This window comes from Girardinichthys multiradiatus, chromosome 18 (genome assembly GCF_021462225.1).
Source record: "Girardinichthys multiradiatus isolate DD_20200921_A chromosome 18, DD_fGirMul_XY1, whole genome shotgun sequence".
NCBI lineage: Eukaryota > Metazoa > Chordata > Actinopteri > Cyprinodontiformes > Goodeidae > Girardinichthys > Girardinichthys multiradiatus.
This window is the reverse complement of record NC_061810.1, coordinates 26,098,355-26,116,228: the sequence shown is the minus strand read 5'-3', so window position 1 is coordinate 26,116,228 and position 17,874 is coordinate 26,098,355. Positions and strand designations below refer to the sequence as shown.

General features: G+C 39.6%; 1 protein-coding gene across 2 annotated transcripts in view; it reads left to right on the top strand.

Annotated features, from left to right (window-relative positions):
* Positions 1-17,117, top strand: part of foxn1 (forkhead box N1) — a 35,780-nt gene extending 18,663 nt beyond the window's left edge. For both annotated transcript variants that reach the window (XM_047390962.1, XM_047390963.1), the window contains exons 2-9: positions 1,571-1,709; positions 10,594-10,902; positions 11,080-11,175; positions 11,319-11,449; positions 11,637-11,733; positions 14,688-14,895; positions 15,053-15,517; positions 16,350-17,117. In XM_047390962.1, coding sequence (XP_047246918.1) covers positions 1,695-1,709; positions 10,594-10,902; positions 11,080-11,175; positions 11,319-11,449; positions 11,637-11,733; positions 14,688-14,895; positions 15,053-15,517; positions 16,350-16,648 — 1,620 coding nt within the window. In that variant the 5' untranslated portion in view covers positions 1,571-1,694 and the 3' untranslated portion in view covers positions 16,649-17,117. The remainder of the gene's footprint in view (positions 1-1,570; positions 1,710-10,593; positions 10,903-11,079; positions 11,176-11,318; positions 11,450-11,636; positions 11,734-14,687; positions 14,896-15,052; positions 15,518-16,349) is intronic.
* The last annotated feature ends 757 nt before the right edge of the window (positions 17,118-17,874 follow it).

The window sequence follows — 17,874 nt, the reverse complement described above, 5'->3', positions numbered from 1 at the left end:
AGACAATCGCTCAACTTTCTCCTCGACACTTTAGCCTCCTTTGATTGAAACAGAGGGAGCTTTGATTTGCTACTTTCCTCTCCTTAAACACTCCATGCAATAGTCCACTTTGTCTGCCTCAGCACTGTGCAGCTTGACGTGACCTAACAGCTATCATGGTTTGCTGGCAGTTTTAATGAGCTTGGTCTAGGAAGGGTGTGAGGTTACCTTTACTGGAATCGGGGCCCACGTGTCGCTCTCCTCTGTTGGGATCATATGTCACTTCTTCACACTGTGGCAGATGAATCCCTGACACCTGTATGTCCACTGTTTGATGTATTATATCTGAAAATGAGCGTAGCCACTTCTGTGGTCATGTTGAATGCAGGATTGTGTCTGATTTACAGTAGAAAAATGAATCAGGGGATACAACCTCAAAGGATCAGTGAACTCAGGTACCTTTTCAAAACACCGTGATCGCTTCCTGTTAACTGTTTATTGCACCATCATCATATGCTGTGGGAAAGGTCTTCAACCCCTTGTTAAATTATGAATTAACTGTGATTAACCAAATTTTTTGGAAAAGCTGGGTTAGATTTTACAAGCCACACCTCAACCTGATTACTGCTTGACCTGTAGAATTGCGAAGCACTTAAATAGAACCTATCTGACAACATGACGTAGGTTAACAGATCTCAAAAGGCAATATATCATGTCCCAATCTAAAGAAAAACAGATCAACATCTATCAGTCTGCAAAAAGTTACAAAGCCATTTCTAAGACTCTTGGACTCTAGAGAACCATAGTGGAAGAGCGGTGAACCTTTCCAGGAGTAGCCAGGCTAGCAAAATTTCATTGGACCTCATTGCTACAATTAAGGTTCATGATTCAACTATAAGAAAGTGACAGGGCAAAAATTGCATCCATTGGTGAGTTCCAATGCCAGAAAAACTGCAGCTGACCAAAAATAACCTTCTGACATTTTCCAGAAGATCTTGATAATCCCCAAAACCTGTGGGAAAATATTCTGTAAACCAAATTACATTTGGCATAAAACTAATCCAGCATGTCAACAAAGGGGCATCACACCCACTTTCAAACTGGTGGTGGTAGTGTGAGGTTCTGGGGCTGTTTTGCTGCCTGAAGAGCTGGATAACATCCCCTTATTAATGAAACCTTGAATTCTGCTCTCTACCAGAAAATCCTGAAAGAAAATGTCCAGCCATCAGTTAAGCCAAAATTCCTCCACAGCGGGGTTAAAGGCTCACTGCCGGTTATTGTAAAAACTTGATGGCTGTTGTTGCTACTTAGGCTAACACAACCAGTTACTAGATTTGGGGGGCAATTACCCTTTTCTCAGAGAGCAAGATTTTTTTTCCATAAAAAATAACTAAACCAAAAATGTGTTTGATGATCTGAAACATTCAAGTGTGAGAAAAAAGAAAAACAAACTTTTTTTTGCAGCACTGTATCCGCACTTTCTGTATAATCTGATTAGACAATTAAAAAATGTGAAGCCATAACTTATGTTTTTATGCTTCCCTTTGTGTGCAAATCAGCTTTTCACTTTTGCCTTCTTATATCTTTGCAGAAGCATATTTTGCTCCAGAACGTTCCACTCAAAGTTTTTCTTCTACAACAGCAGCAGGTCTCAAGCATCAACTCCTTAGGTTGGTCTACACACCTCTGAGCCCCATAAGACAACCTGCTAGCAGATGGCGAACTCTCAGGTTTGTAGCTGATTGTTCCTACAACTCCCACTTCTTTGCAAAAACTGGAAACTTACTAAGTTAAACCTGACTCTGCTATTTGTCAAATCTGGCTGTTGCCTTACATAATTCTGATTCAAACTGAACACAGTTTTAAGGGTTAAATCTCTGAAGCTGCCATTGATCAGGGTTTGCTTTAAAAAACAGCATTTTCTGGATGAATAATTTGGAGTATTTATGAACAGTCTTTGGTAGACAACAGTCAAAATGGTCTCAGTTTGGAAGACCACAACATAAACCTCTCATGAGAAAAATTGAATGTGAACCAAAAACTGGGGTCCCTGCAATTAACAAGGGTGATGGGATTTTCTAAATAATCTGTGATAAATATATGGATGTGGTGCTAAAATGAGATAGCTTTTTGCTGCACACACATCCCTTGGACATGATCACTGTCTTGCTGCTGATTTAAAACAGGGGTCTTCAACCTGCAGCTCTGGAGCTACAAGTACCTCTTTGAACTTTTCACAACGGCACTCAACAAGTTCGGTTAAAAACGATAAAGAACCTACAAATGTTTTTAAATATAGATATAATAACAAATGCAGGTTTCAGCAGCTTTTCAGTTTTTTTCATGGAATAATTGCACTGAAACATAATAACAAAAACATCCCAGTAATATTGTTTTAATTCTATTTTTAGAAAATATCTGCCTTTTTCTTTTTTTTTTTTTACATCATTTTCCACAAATATCCTTATCCCATATATGGAAATCTATCCAGTTAGTCTTTTTCTTTACTTTAAAACCGAACAGAAATGAAATGGTTGTTCGACAAACATGCCCTCAAGTTTCTTTTAAAATATATTAATCAAAAATTTCAAGGTTTGTGGCTTTAAACTGGTTTTATGTTGCTGGAATGAGGGCAAAAATTGCTTTTTGGATTCTAAAGGTTGCAGACACCTGATCTAAAATAACAATGCTGAATCTAATTTTATACCTATGCACTTTTTCAGTAGCATTTTTTAAATATTGGCAATATGACCCAACACCCAGGGTGTCACAACCTAGGGAGTATCAAAGCTCTTGAGAAAACAATGTCATGTGTCAGTTGCATTTCAATAGGTTTTCTATTGCTATATCTAGTCCGGAGTACTCGGATGGAACCCATGCATGCACGGGGAGAACATACAAACTCCATGCAGAAAGAAGGTCGAGGACCTTCTTGCTGCAAGGCAACAGTGCTACCAACTGGACAGCTTCCTTTAGCAGCCTGCAGGAAGTTGCTAGCACTATTATTTATATTAAACCATTTCCGTTGAAATGATTTAATATAAATAACAAAATACAAAAACTTACAGTCTGGATTGGATGCTCTGTTGCTCTGGGTAAAGTCACTTCCTGTTTTCGCTGTTGGTGAATTGTTTGGTGTCTGAAGGCTCTCTCGTTTGATCTGATTTATCTCTACTGTTATATCTCTTACTTGTTCTAATACATAAGCACGTTAAAACACTTACTTCCTGTTGCTGCCTTTAACGTTTGGGGACTCTCCGTGTTTTACACGGTTTTTCTAGTAGTGGTAAGGGGTCTCTAGCTTAGCGTTAGCTCCACCATGGCTACCCGTTCTACTGTTTCTCTCTCTGAGTCTCCTCCTCTCTCCTGCTCTCTGTGTCAGATGTTCAGTTACTCCTCTGCCTCCTTTAGTGATAATGGGACGTGTAATAAATGTAGCATTTTTGTAGCTTTGGAGGCGAGGGTGTCTGAATTGGAGGCCCTGCTCCGCGCTGTTGAAAAACCAGCAGATAGCCGAGGCCCCTTAGCCAGCGCGGAGCCACCGAGGGTAGCTCCCCGTAGCAGTCCTCCAGCAGAGCCCGCGCAGCCGGGGCCTCAGGCCGGCTGGGTGATGGTACATGGAAAGCATAGTCCTAGATCCCAGCCCACAGGTTACCACCAACCCGTCTGCGTTTCTAACAGATTTTCCCCGCTCAGCGACACACCCGCTGAGAAGCCAACTCTGATAATTGGAAGCTCCATAGTCAGAAACTAGAGACACCAGCGACCATAGTCAAATGTCTGCCAGGGGCCAGAACAGGCGACATCAAATCATACCTGAAACTGCTGGCTAAGGATCAGCGTAAATACAGTAAGATTGTTATTCACGCTGGCGGTAATGACACCCGGTTACGTCAATCGGAGGTCATCATAGTTAGTGTTGCTTCAGTGTGTAAGTTTGCCAAAACAATGTCGGACTCCGTAATTTTCTCTGGTCCCCTCCCCGATCGGACCAGTGACGACATGTTTGGCCGCATGCTGTCATTCAACCGCTGGTTGTCTAGGTGGTGTCCAGAAAACAATGTGGGTTACATTGATAACTGGCGAACATTTTAGAGAAAACCTGGTCTGATCCGGAGAGACGGCATCCATCCCACTTTGGATGGAGCAGCTCTTCTTTCCAGGAATCTGGCCGAATTTATTAGTTCTCCAAAACTCTGACAACCCAGGGTTCAGACCAGGAAGCAGGGTCGTAGTTTAACACTCCTCTCTGCAGCTTCTGTACTGCTACCCACCCATTACCCTATTAAGACAGTGTCTCGCCCACGGCCAAAATTGAATAGATTAAAAAATAATCTAAAAGGAGGAAATCAGGAAAATCTAATAAAAATAAACACAACTCAGACCGAAAAGAAAAATAAAACAATTAAATGTGGCTTACACAACATAAGATCTCTCTCTTCAAAGACATTGCTAGTTAGTGACCTGATTTGTGACAATCAGATTGATTTATTTTGCCTCACAGAAACCTGGCTGCAGCAAGAGGATTATGTTACTATAAATGAGTCAACTCCTACTAATTATTAAAATTTTCACATTCCTCGAAAGACTGGGCAAGGAGGAGTAGCAACCATCTTTCAGTCTGATTTATTGATTAGTCCCAGACCAATCAATAGCTACAACTCTTTTGAATATTTAATCCTTAGTTTTCCTCATCCAAATTGCAAAGCACTAAAACCTCTTCTGTTTGTTGTTTTGTACCGTCTACCAGGCCCTTACTTTCAATGTTTAGATCAGTTTTCAGACCTTTTATCTGATTTAGTGTTAAATACAGATAAAGTTATTATAGTGGGGGATTTTAACATTCATGTAGTGAAAGTGATAGCGTAAATATAGCGTTTAATGCTATCTTAGACTCAATTGGCTTTGATCAAAACATTAACAAACCTACCCACCTTTGTCTTCATTCTCTGGACCTTGTGCTGACATATGGCATTGAGTGTAAAGACATAACAATATTCTCTCATAACCCTGTCCTGTCTGACCATTTCTTAATAACCTTTGAGTTTAATTTAACCGAGTACTCCACACCTGAAAGAAAATTTCATTATAGTAGATCATTATCAGGCGATGCTGTAACAACCTTTAAAGAATCTGTTCCACTTTTAATTTCCTCATTATCACTGAAAAGCACAGTGGAGGGCAATAATTCTGTTTTTGCCCCTTCACAAATTGATTCTCTTGTTCATAGTGTTTCTTCATCAATGCGTGATGCATTAGACAATGCAGCCCCCTTGAAAAAGAAGGTAATCATTAATAGGAGGCTAGCTCCTTGGTTTAATTCAGAGCTGCGTACTTTAAAGCACAATGTTAAAAACTTGGAGAGAAAATGGCACTCTATACACCTAGAGGATTCCTACTTAATCTGGAAAAATAGCCTACTGTTGTATAAAAAGACACTTTGCCAATCTAGAACAGCTTATTTCTCATCATTAATAGAAGAGAACAAGAATAATCCTAGATTTCTCTTTAGTACAGTTGCTAAACTTACACAGAGTCATAGCTGTGTTGAGCCATCCATTCCATTAGCTCTTAGCAGCCATGACTTTATGGGATTTTTTTTAAATAAAATGTATTCTATTAAAAAGAAAATCTTTGACGTACTCCCGAAGATGATTACTTCATCCTCAGCAAGTGAGACAACATTGGAAATAACTGCAGAACCTGATTTGTGTTTGGACTGCTTTGATCCTGTGAAGCTTCCTGAGTTATCAGAAATATTAGCTTCATCTAAACCTTCAACTTGTATGTTAGACCCAATCCCAACCAAATTATTTAAGGAAGTGTTCCCTCTGATTACCAGCCCCATTTTAGATATGATTAATCTATCTTTAGTAAATGGATATGTACCACAGGCTTTTAAGTTAGCTGTAATTAAACCTTTACTTAAGAAACCTTCGCTTGATCGAGATGACTTGAAAAATTACTGACCTATATCCAATCTTCCATTCTTATCTAAAATTCTTGAGAAAATAGTTGCTAATCAAATGTGTGAGCATTTATACAGTAATGACCTGTTTGAAGAGTTTCAGTCAGGTTTCAGAGCTCATCATAGCACTGAAACAGCTCTGCTGAAAGTCACTAATGATATTCTTATGGCCTCAGATAATAGACTTGTGTCGGTACTGGTTCTGTTAGATCTCAGTGCTGCATTTGATACAGTCGATCACAAAATTCTCTTAGAAAGGCTGGAATATGCTGTAGGGATCAGGGGAACAGCGCTAGGCTGGTTTAAATCTTATCTGTCTGACAGATTCCAGTTTGTTCATGTAAATGATAAATCATCTTTAAACCCCAGGATTAATTGTGGAGTACCACAGGGCTCAGTACTTGGGCCAATTCTCTTTACTATATATATGTTTCCAATAGGTCAAATTATTAGGCAGCATGGGATACATTTTCACTGTTACGCTGATGATACTCAGCTTTACTTATCCATAAATCCTGATGAGCCCAACCAGTTAGATAGACTACAAGCATGTCTTGAAGATATAAAAACTTGGATGACGTTAAATGTTTTGCTTCTAAATTCAGACAAGACAGAAGTTGTCGTCTTTGGACCGGAGTCTTTAAAAAAGAAACTGCTTAGTCAATCACTTAACCTGGATGGCATTAAATTGACCTCTGATAATAAAGTAAAAAACCTTGATGTTATTTTTGACCAGGACATGTCATTTAAATCCCATATTAAACAGGTTTCTAGGATTTCCTTCTTTCATCTCTGGAACATTGCCAAAATTAGAAATATCCTATCTCGGAGTGACGCTGAAAAACTAGTCCATGCATTTGTTACTTCAAGGCTGGACTATTGTAATTCGTTACTATCAGGATGTCCACAAAATGCAGTTAAAAGCCTTCAGCTGATTCAAAATGCTGCAGCAAGAGTTCTGATGAAAATTAAAAAGAGAGATCATATTTCTCTTATTTTAGCTTCCCTTCATTGGCTCCCTGTTAAGTCCAGAATAGAATTTAAAATTCTCCTCCTCACATTTAAAGCCCTTAATGATCTAGCTCATCATACATCAGAGATCTGATTGTTCCATATGTTCCTAACAGAGCACTTCGTTCTCAGACTGCAGGTTTACTGGTGGTTCCTAGAGTCTCTAGAAGTAGAATGGGAGGCAGATCCTTTAGTTATCAGGATCCTCTCCTGTGGAACCAGCTCCCTGTTTTAGTCCATGAGGCAGACACCCTGTCTACTTTTAAGGCTAGGCTTGAAACTTTCCTTTTTGATAAAGCTTATAGTTAGAGTGGCTTAGTTTATCAGGGAGGGAGCCTTCTTCCCTCCCTGTTGGTTGGAATAAGGGGGAGTCAGGTTTAGCCTAAACCGGCTCAGTTGTGGTTGAGGTGCAAACACACCCTCCATTTCTGCTACCTGTATGACCCCTTCTCTTTTCCAATGGTTATAATCAGTCTGACAGAGGGAGGTATCCCAATCCTTGTGGTTTTTAGTATAACAATGACCATCAGTGGGACCCTCTGTGAGGTGCCTTGAGACGACATTGTTGTAAATAAGCGCCGTTTAACTAAATAATCTGAACTGAAACTATCTGTGTAGTTATGCTGCTATAGGCTTAGGCTGCTGGAAGATATAATGACCACTTTCACCCTCTTTGCTACATTCTCACACTACTCTCCAATTCTGCATTATTTGCTGTTATTTCAGCTTTTAACTTTGTTCTCTCTCTTTTCTCTTCCTAGAAGCTACATCTGGCCTGACTCTGTGTCTACCTGTGACACCTTTCTGGAGAGGGGAATCATCCGAGCTTCTGCTGGCAACAACTTAATGCTCACCCTCTACCGATGATCCACATAGCTCTGTCTTTTAGTGTTTAACCCTTTCTCTCTCCTAGACATGGAAATTGACTGAGCTTTTACTGTGACTAACTCTATGTGCTCTCTTTCAGACTCTAACCTTGAAAACTGGCTCAGAGTTTATCTGTTCTTTCTTTCTAGGTGAAACGACTAAAGGAGCTACATCCATTAACATTTACTTTTCCTTCCCATAGAAAGTACTTCTGGATCAGTGCTTCTTTGTTCTTTTTGTGTCTCTGCTCTGTTCTCTCAAACCCCCAGTCGGTCGTGGCAGATGGCCGCTCACACTGAGCCTGGTTCTGCTGGAAGTTTTTTCCTGTTAAAAGGGAGTTTTTTCTCTCCGCTGTCGCTACATGCATGCTCAGTATGAGGGATTGCTGCAAAGTCAACGCCAGTGACTGTCCACTGTCTCTACATGCTCATCCAGGAGGAGGGACTGCTGCAAGTCACTGACTGGATGCAATCTGCTGGGTTTCCTTAGATAGAAAAACTTTTTATCCAATTTGAATAAATAACTGAATCTGACTGCACTGTTCAATTGTTAGGATTACTTGGAGTGTATGTACCTGACTGTTGTGAAGTGCCTTGAGACAATAAGTGTTGTGAATTGGCGCTATATAAATAAAACTGAATTGAATTGAATTGAATTGGTATGAGGAGCACAGAGCATGAAGCACGGACTGAACACTGGGCAGAACAATGAGGAAAAACCAGGCTTGGTAAAGGAAGGATCTTTTAGAGAAAACAAAAAATAACTCTAGATGAATAAAGAACACCAACACACTAACAAGGAAAAAACTAATAAATAGAGCACAGATAAATAACTTAAGAGAGCAAGAAATAAAGAACAAAATAAACTGCAAGAAATGATCAAAATACACACACTTATTTGATTTGGGTATTGCACCAGTTTGAATGAAAAAAATGACCAAGATATTGATATTGAGTTGTTTCTGTGACTTTGATTAATTTATATGGTTGACATTTTGTTTAATATAAATTTTTGCCTCAAGTACTTTGTTGGACAAAAGTATTTTAGAAATACAGGGGTTGGACAATGAAACTGAAACACCTGGTTTTAGACCACAATAATTTATTAGTATGGTGTAGGGCCTCCTTTTGCGGCCAATACAGCGTCAATTCGTCTTGGGAATAACATATACAAGTCCTGCACAGTGGTCAGAGGGATTTTAAGCCATTCTTCTTGCAGGATAGTGGCCAGGTCACTACGTGATACTAGTGGAGGAAAACGTTTCCTGACTCGCTCCTCCAAAACACCCCAAAGTGGCTCAATAATATTTAGATCTGGTGACTGTGCAGGCCATGGGAGATGTTCAACTTCACTTTCATGTTCATCAAACCAATCTTTCACCAGTCTTGCTGTGTGTATTGGTGCATTGTCATCCTGATACACGGCACCGTGGCTCTTGATACATCACAAAGACTTGCTGTCTTGGTCACAGATGCGCCAGCAAGACGTGCACCAACAATTTGTCCTCTTTTGAACTCTGGTATGTCACCCATTATGTTGTGTGCATTTCAATATTTTGAGCCAAACTGTGCTCTTACCCTGTTAATTGAACATTCACACTGCTCTTACTGGTGCAATGTGCAATCAATGAAGACTGGCTACCAGGGTGGTCCAATTTAGCCATGAAACCTCCCACACTAAAATGACACGTGTTTCAGTTTCATTGTCCAACCCCTGTACGTTCCTACCCCTACCTATTAAAGAAGAGATAGGACTGACTGAAGAGACTGAAGAAGCAACAAATATGGGTTATATTTTGTTCAATTTACTAAGAATTTGCAAGTCCCACTGGTTTTCTAACTTGCAGTTGGTTGTTAGATCAATTTAAACATAGTAGCCTAAACAATAAAGGTGAAGTGACCTGAACATACATAGGTGTAAAATTATTCCAAGATCCAAGAAGTTCCAACTTCTTATTTTGGATAAATACAGATACATACAGATTTTTCCCGCTCAAAAATTGTTATATGCTTGTGAATATATGATTTTTCTGTCTGTAGTTTTTTTCATATTATTAGACTGGTGCAATGAGTCACAGTTTAGTTTGAGGTAGTATACATTTAGAAGCTGTATGTTGTGCTTGAGGAACTGGAAGTTGGATGTAAACATTATGTCTCCAACAACTTAACTGGTTTCCAGTTGCATGTTGTATGCAAAATACAAGCTGATAAAGCTTTTTTGAGTTGTGTCCCAACAATCTGAGGCACAACGCGGTCACCGAGCACTCTCTCCTAACCATACGGTTGTGCCAATGACAAAAGAAAAGTAGCAATAGTTTTCACAACTGTCAAATAAATATAACATAATATCACATGAATATTTAACATTGTTTAAACTGCTCAATGCAGAATATGCCATAAACGTCTCATAAGTGTTGAACTTCTTGTAGAAGACCAAATTGTTTCTTAAATAGTCTTTCCTTTGAGTCTGTTAGCTTGTCTTTCTTATCAGAATTTCTCCCTGCCTTTCCAAGCTGAGGTTGTACTACTGTCTCATGGATGTGATGTAAAAAAATGATTCCTTTAAGGCAAACTGAGAGTTCATCTCTCAGCCTGCTCTCTTTGATTTATGTGCATATATAGAAGAAAATTCCTGGGTTTAACTAAGGGAATTCTCAGAAGGTTTCCTGGAACTGCTCTTGCTATTTGGTGAATGAATGAAGTGGAGACAGGTCTCTGAAATGTGGGAGTAAATTAGTTAAGTTTTGTGTGTCTTCTTCGGTACTGCAGATTAAAGAGGGCAAGGACATATGTTTCCCCCAACAAGAGAGCAACAATTTGAGCTTGAGGTCTACAGCTCTGAACAGGAGACACAGCTCAGACGGGACCATCAGCTCAGGATCGGGATCAGAACGATCCCCTGCTGACCGTTTCCATCCGTACCGTCGGCAGTTTAGCGATGGAGCAGGGGAGGCTGCACGTTGCCTGCAACAAAGCACCTCTTCCTTTAGCAGCCTGCAGGAAGTGAGCAGCCCTGACACTCGTTCATGCAGCTGTGACGTGCAAACAACATGGGGTGAATACAACGGCAGCATTCAGGTTCCTAAATTCCTTACACTGTCTATTAGTTAAAGAAAATATCTATCAAAAGCTTTTGAGTCATTAGAGGTGCATATTCTGCAGCACATATTAAACTCATTTTAAAGGCCATTCGTCATTATTCACTGTGGCACAGGGTTCCCCTAAGCTATTTCCCTGAATTTTTGCATATTTCAGAGTTCATACTCAGAGCTACCATCATTACCAGTGGAACCTTACAGTTCTCTGTCTCAAAGTTATGCATCATACAGCCCGGTGAGCCCCATGCAGCAGGTAACTTACACACAAGAGAACTGGGGCTTGATGGTACCATGGTTGAACAATTTAAATAACCATTTGACCATTACACATGATGCTGTAGGTTCATTATTTGCTGTGTGTGTGTGTGTGTGTGTGTGTGTGTGTGTGCTCCACAGGTCTCAGCAAAACTGTATCCTAATGCTGATCAGTCAGACAGCTCTAAATATTCTCTTCAGAGTCTCTCCATTCAGCCACATCAGGAGAGATCAACAGAAGCCCTCTTCCCCAAACCGATTTACTCCTACAGGTAGCATTGCACGACACCACACTGTATACAAGCAGCCTTTGTTTAATATTTTTGGCTGTAGTAATAACCAAAGCACAGATGATAGATATGATTTAATTACTTGTGGTTGGGCAGTCTTAAATATAAGTGCTATGTTGTGTAGAATATAAATATAATCTGAATATCTATTTATTTTTAACTGCTGCAGCATCTTGATTTTTATGGCTTTGAAGAACAGCAAAACAGGAAGTTTGCCAGTCAGTGAGATCTACAGTTTCATGACTGAACACTTCCCATATTTTAAGGTATTTCACACTCTTAGCATAGCATGTACACATTTTCTTTCATGGTTTAAACCAGAATAAGGATTATATGTTGGAAATGCACAAATAAAAAAAATGGCTTTTTACAACTTCTTTCAACAGATGGCTTTACTAATCAACATTTTACCTTTTAGTACGTCTGGAAGACAGCAATACATTTATTTTGTTTTAGTATGCTCGTCTCCTACTGCTGCGAGTATGTTGTTTCTCTCTGTGCCTTTGAAATTGGTCTTTGGAGATGAATAGAGTGATTTTAGTTGAATTACAATTTAACTGAACTGTCAAAATTTACACAGTTGTAAAAATGAACAAGAGATTCTTGATTTCATATTTCTTGACAGACAAATAGTAATGGGTTGCTTTCTTATGAATATTGAAAAGTTTTTTTTTAAATTGGTAAACCTCAAAGCAGAAACAAACAAACATATAACTAAAACGGCTGAAGAATTGCTCTTATTTTTGAACCACTGAGGTCTGTTTACATCAACTTAATGCTTAATTGGTTTTTAATAGAAAATAATGAAAAACTGGAAAATCTGATGACAAGATACAGAAAGAAAAATACCCATCCATCCATCCATCCATCCATCCATCCATCCATCCATCCATCCATCCATCCATCCATCCATCCATCCATCCATCCATCCATCAGAATATATAGTCCCTCTGGACCTCGCCAGAGGGACTATATATTCTATATATTCCATTTTCTTTTTTCACTGAGTTGATTTTAAACTTTAAGTGCAAAAACTCTTGGGCTCAGTAAAAGGGTAAAACATCACCTCAAAGAGAATAGATATTGTTAGACATTTAGTCGTTAGGTACCCACACTTTTGAAGAAATAATGTAGAACAATAAGTGATTGCATAAATAAATCCAAGTGGCACAATACATTTGTGCACAAGTTACCATTAATGGTTTCTGTCATTCTGTCATTTCTGGAGCTGAAGGGTTTGCCCAGGTTTGTGTGTTAAAGTTAATAATTATGCCCATAGATGCCGGCCACAGGGTTCAATACAAGTCATTTTGTCAAGGGAATAGCGTGCAGATGTGAAGTAAATTATAAATCTGTAGCCTGTTGAATTAATATTAATCACATGAGGCACCTGTGGAGTCAGAGCTCATTTGAACCCTGATTTCCATGTAAGCTGACACTCGGATCTGGAAGGAGTTCAAACATTTTCCACCATACATATTTAAAAATGTGCCTTACATACAGTTTTGGAGCCCATTGGCTATGATCTAATGACACACAGTTATCTATTTATTAAAATTATTGCACTGATGGCTGATTTCCAAACAGGTGGCTGAAACCTGAGCTACAGGGTCAGAAAGTACATCAGGAGGATAAATAAAGTTTAACTTCAGAGGAAGCCATATTCATTTAAGATAATTTAAAGAAAAAACCTGCTTGATGTTGCCAAGTATGTTTCAGTTATGCTCGACTCAGTAGGCACTTGTTATGGCATGCAGGTTTAAATCAGAGCTGGAGCAGATGAGGGCAAAAACAAATTCATGATATTGAGCTCCCCTCAGGGAGCTGATTGACGTCCCTGCATTTGTTGGTCAACTGCTAATAGTTTGTTCTTCCAAACAGATTCATAGGTCAATACAGTACAAATAGCAAATTATTTGAACACATATTAAAGTACAAACAAAAAAAAGAAACTCAATCCAGAATTAACCCATGAACCCACCTGACTTTTAACTAGCAATGCAAACAGAGCTTTTGCCTCAGTTGTACAGGGACTGAAAGAAATTCCTTGTTCAGGAGAAGTGATTGCTGTATGTAATTGAAGTCAAATCTTTCCATGTGATTGGATTGTAATAACTATATATTTCTGTACATGAATTTGTTGTGAATTGGTAAATAAAATTAACTGAAATTGAACTGAAATCATATACTCATGCATACATGATGGACAAAAGTATAAGCCTTCTCCAAGTCAGCAAAACATAAATACTGGCTGGATACCTTTGAATATCTTTGTATGTCCAAAGAATCACTCTAGTGCTCCATGATCATGACAATAAACACATCCACATTTAAAAACAAAATGTGGATAATTTAAGTGTTGGCGGTGACTCTTTGTCTGTCTTTCCATCAACACAATAAAAGAGCACTGGCTCAATAACCTTCCATTCATCCTCAAATAGCCGTATGACTGCGAAGACTCAGTAAGATGTTCCACCGCCAGGACAAGAAGTGTATCATCAGCCCTAAATCCATCATTAGACTAGCAGTCAGATTCACCAAGCTCAGTATGTGCCAAAAGAGAAACAATACATTTTAAGTGCTTCCTCAGGCTTCTTTCCAGTAAAATGTCTGAAACACCTCCCAAGGACATTGTCCAGAAGACATCCTTACAGATGCATAAATCACCTCAACGAGTTTGTTTCGATGCAGAGGAATAGCATCTCTCCTCTGATCACCGTCTAATTGTCTAAGCTCCTCAGCGTAATCCTAAGAGTGAGTCTGGCCACCCTTTGGAGAAGCTTATTTCAATAACTTTTTGCACTCTCATTGTTTTGTTGATTACCCACAGCTCATGACTAGTGATGAAGTTACATTCTTTTCAATCCCTATTTGTGAACAAGACTATGAGATACTTGAATGTCTTCACTTCACTTAAAAATACATGTGTTCTGAACAAATAGAACCACATCATCACCAAATAGCAGGAATATAGTCAGAATTCACTGATCCTCTACCCAATGGTTAGGCTAAAACATTTCGTCTATAAGTGTTCTGAACAGATTTGGTGCCAAAGAACAGCAGTAGTGCTGACCAGGCCTTACCACAATCCAATTATGCACAACTTTTTAATGGTACAAATCAAATTCACTGACCCAGGCCTCCGGTCCAAAATCATAAAGTGTAAGAACAATGGTTTTGTAACAAATCCTCTCTGTCGGCTATTTCTGTCTCTGCTCAGACTGCACCTGATGGGTGGAAAAACTCAGTAAGGCACAACCTTTCCTTGAACAAGTGCTTTGAGAAGGTGGAAAACAAAAACGGGAGCACTTCTCGTAAAGGCTGCCTTTGGGCGCTAAATCCAGCCAAGGTGGAGAAGATGCAGGAGGAGTTGCACAAGTGGCGTCGCAAAGACCCCCAGACTATCCGCAGGAGCATGGCAAAGCCAGGTGAGTCTAGAGAGATGGTGAAGTGGTCAGCACCACAAAATGAAGAGCACAACTGAGCCTCTTCAGGTGATAGATTTAGATGGATCAAAGCTTTTCGTTTAACCGCAACATCTTTTAAGGTTCTTACTGAAACATTATTTGAAAAACTTTTTTTCAGAAGATTTTGATCATCTGCTGGGAGAGAAGCCAGACAAACTAAGATCGTTGCCACCTTACCCTAACACAAACACAGCTACATCAAAAAGAGTGGGCCCTATGTACAGCCCCACCCGATCACCTCTGAACTCTGCTCAGCCTGCCCCGGCATACCAACCCAATCGACAGTCAGACTACTCTCATCGTCAGCCTCACCAGCCCTACTACCTTCCCCACACAACTGTTCAGCCCAGCAACCCATTTGCCCTGTACTCACCGTGCGGACAACAACCTGCAGCTGGCGTCCCGTCACCCTCTGGATGTCTGAACTCACCCATAGCTGGGAAGATGCCACCTGTTTACAGTCTCGGACTGCTGGGAGAGTACAATGTAGGCCTGAGGGGTATGCATGAGTTGCTTCAAGATGGAGACACCAGTTATGACATAGACACACTCAACCCTAGTCTGACTGACCTTCAGCTGCAAGGTAAGAATGTCATATTACAGGCTTTATTGTGGTTTAACGGGATTCTATGTGATAGAACACAAAGTAGAACACAGCTGTGAAATTGAGGGAAGAGGATAGATGGTGCTTAGTTTTTCTTTGCTAGGAACAATCTGCAATGTGTGGCATTAATTTGTATTCACTTCCTCTGAGTCAATACTTTGTAGAACCACCTTTTACTGTAATTGCAGATGCAGGTCTTGTGGGGTTATGACATTTTTGAAAACAAATTTATTTGCCTATGGTTCTGTGTAAAATAGCTCAAGCTCAAACAGATTGTATGGAAAACATCTGAGAAGAGTCTGGCCACAAATTCTTAATGTTATTTAGGTCTTGACTTTGACTAGACCATTGTAAGAAATAAACATTTCTATTCTAGTTCTAGCTGTTATTTAGGACTTTCCCCTGATTGAAGGAGAACATTCACCCCAGTCCAAAGTCTTCTGCAGCCTCTAATAGGCTTTCTCCCAGGATTGCTCTATATTTAGCTACATCAAGCATCCCTGTCACAGCTGTAAAAAAGCATCCCACAGCATGATACCACCTCTATAATGTTATAGTGTGGGAATGATGTGTTCGGGGTGATGTGCAGTATCAGTTTTCCAATCACACATGGAGTACTGTATGTAAACCAGAAACTTCAAATTTGGTCTCATCTGACCAGAGCACCTTCTTCAGTGTTTGCTGTGGCCCCTACATGGCTTGTGGCAAACTGAAATTAACCGGGGAGCAAATACTTATGTGAATTCACTGAGTAACAGAAACTGGTTAACTCTAGATTTAACCCACAGATTTAATTTTCTTTACGCTGCAGGTAACTTGTGGGAGGAATTAAGGGAGGACAGCTTGGTGTCAGAGCCAAATGGTCCCACCACAACCCCTTCCACCTTCTGTCCCCTGCAGGGCCGCCACCTACAGACCAGCTGCCCTCAGGCCCCGCTTGCATTCAGTCCCACATTCGAGGGGAGTGCTGGACCTCGCTGTAAAGCAGCATATGAGGACGAGGACGCAGAAAGAAGCTGCTGGAATGGACTACATCCTGTTGGATATTCAGGATTGGAAAGTTTGGCCGGATATCTGACTTCCTGCACCACTTCTGTCTCCTTGATGTAAACATTTTCTCTCTCCACCTTCTCTGAGAATCCATCATCTTCTCTTAGTTGACCTGAATGGGGATTATTGTTGCAAGCACCTTTGCAAACTTTTTGTTTTGATGAAATTTCTCCTTTGGTTCACATTTTACTCTTAGCTGTAACACATTGTTAAATTGAATCACTGATATTTCTTTATTGAATGTGTTTTTTTAGATTTATTTGCCAAGTTGTCTATTTATTTACCATGAGCTCAGTGTGTTTTGATTGTGATGTATGAAATATCTTAAACGATTTAAAGTTTTTGTTGGTTGTTATTGTTCCACTTCTTTAGTTGGCATTAATCAGCTTTAACTGCAGCCAGGTCAATCCCCTATTTTTATTATTAAAGCAGCTGTAAATAAAAACTGTTATCAGTGTATTAATGAAAAGATAAAAATGTACACTTCTAATCACTGTTTTTTCCTGATATTAAACTTCCCGTTTGCTTACTCCTGTGGAATGTTTAATGAGCCTAAAAGTCCCCAAATTATTACATTTATCATCATCAAACTAATTTTAGCTGCTATCCAGTTTAATTAGAGAAATTCTTACCAAACCAATGGCATTAATGTCTTATAGTACTGACATACACTATATTGCCCAATTTAATTCACGTCTTAATCCATAGCGTTCATTAGGATGTGGCAATAACAGCTTCAGCTCTTCTACGAAGGCTTTCCGAAAGGTTTAGGAGTGCATATATGTTATGACTCCAGGAGGACCCTTGTGGTTAGGTTGGGACTGTACCTTTCATATGCAACACTGATTACTGATATGGGACACCTGAGGACCTGGTAAGGCCAACTAGCTTGTCTCGGCTCTCTTCCACAGGTATAATGCCGCCTTTGCTTTGTAGATTATTTTGATTGCACATTACTAACACTCACAAACATCCTTCACTCATGTACATGCAAAACTGATTCCCTTGACTTTGATTTTAACCTTAGTTTTTATTGAATAGATTTTTATTTCAAAACTCTTATGCATGGTGTGTCTCCGTTTTTCTTGTGGCCTTTGAGGTCATAACAATTTCTTGGAAATTTTAACCATTTTTCTGGAAGCACGTGTGAGGTCAGACACTGATGTTGGGCGAGAAGGCCGGGCTCAAAGTAGCCACTCTTTTTCATCCCAAAGCTAACAGCCTGCACGTATTTAGCGCTATACACTTCTAATAAATCATCCACCCATTCATAAACACATTCACAC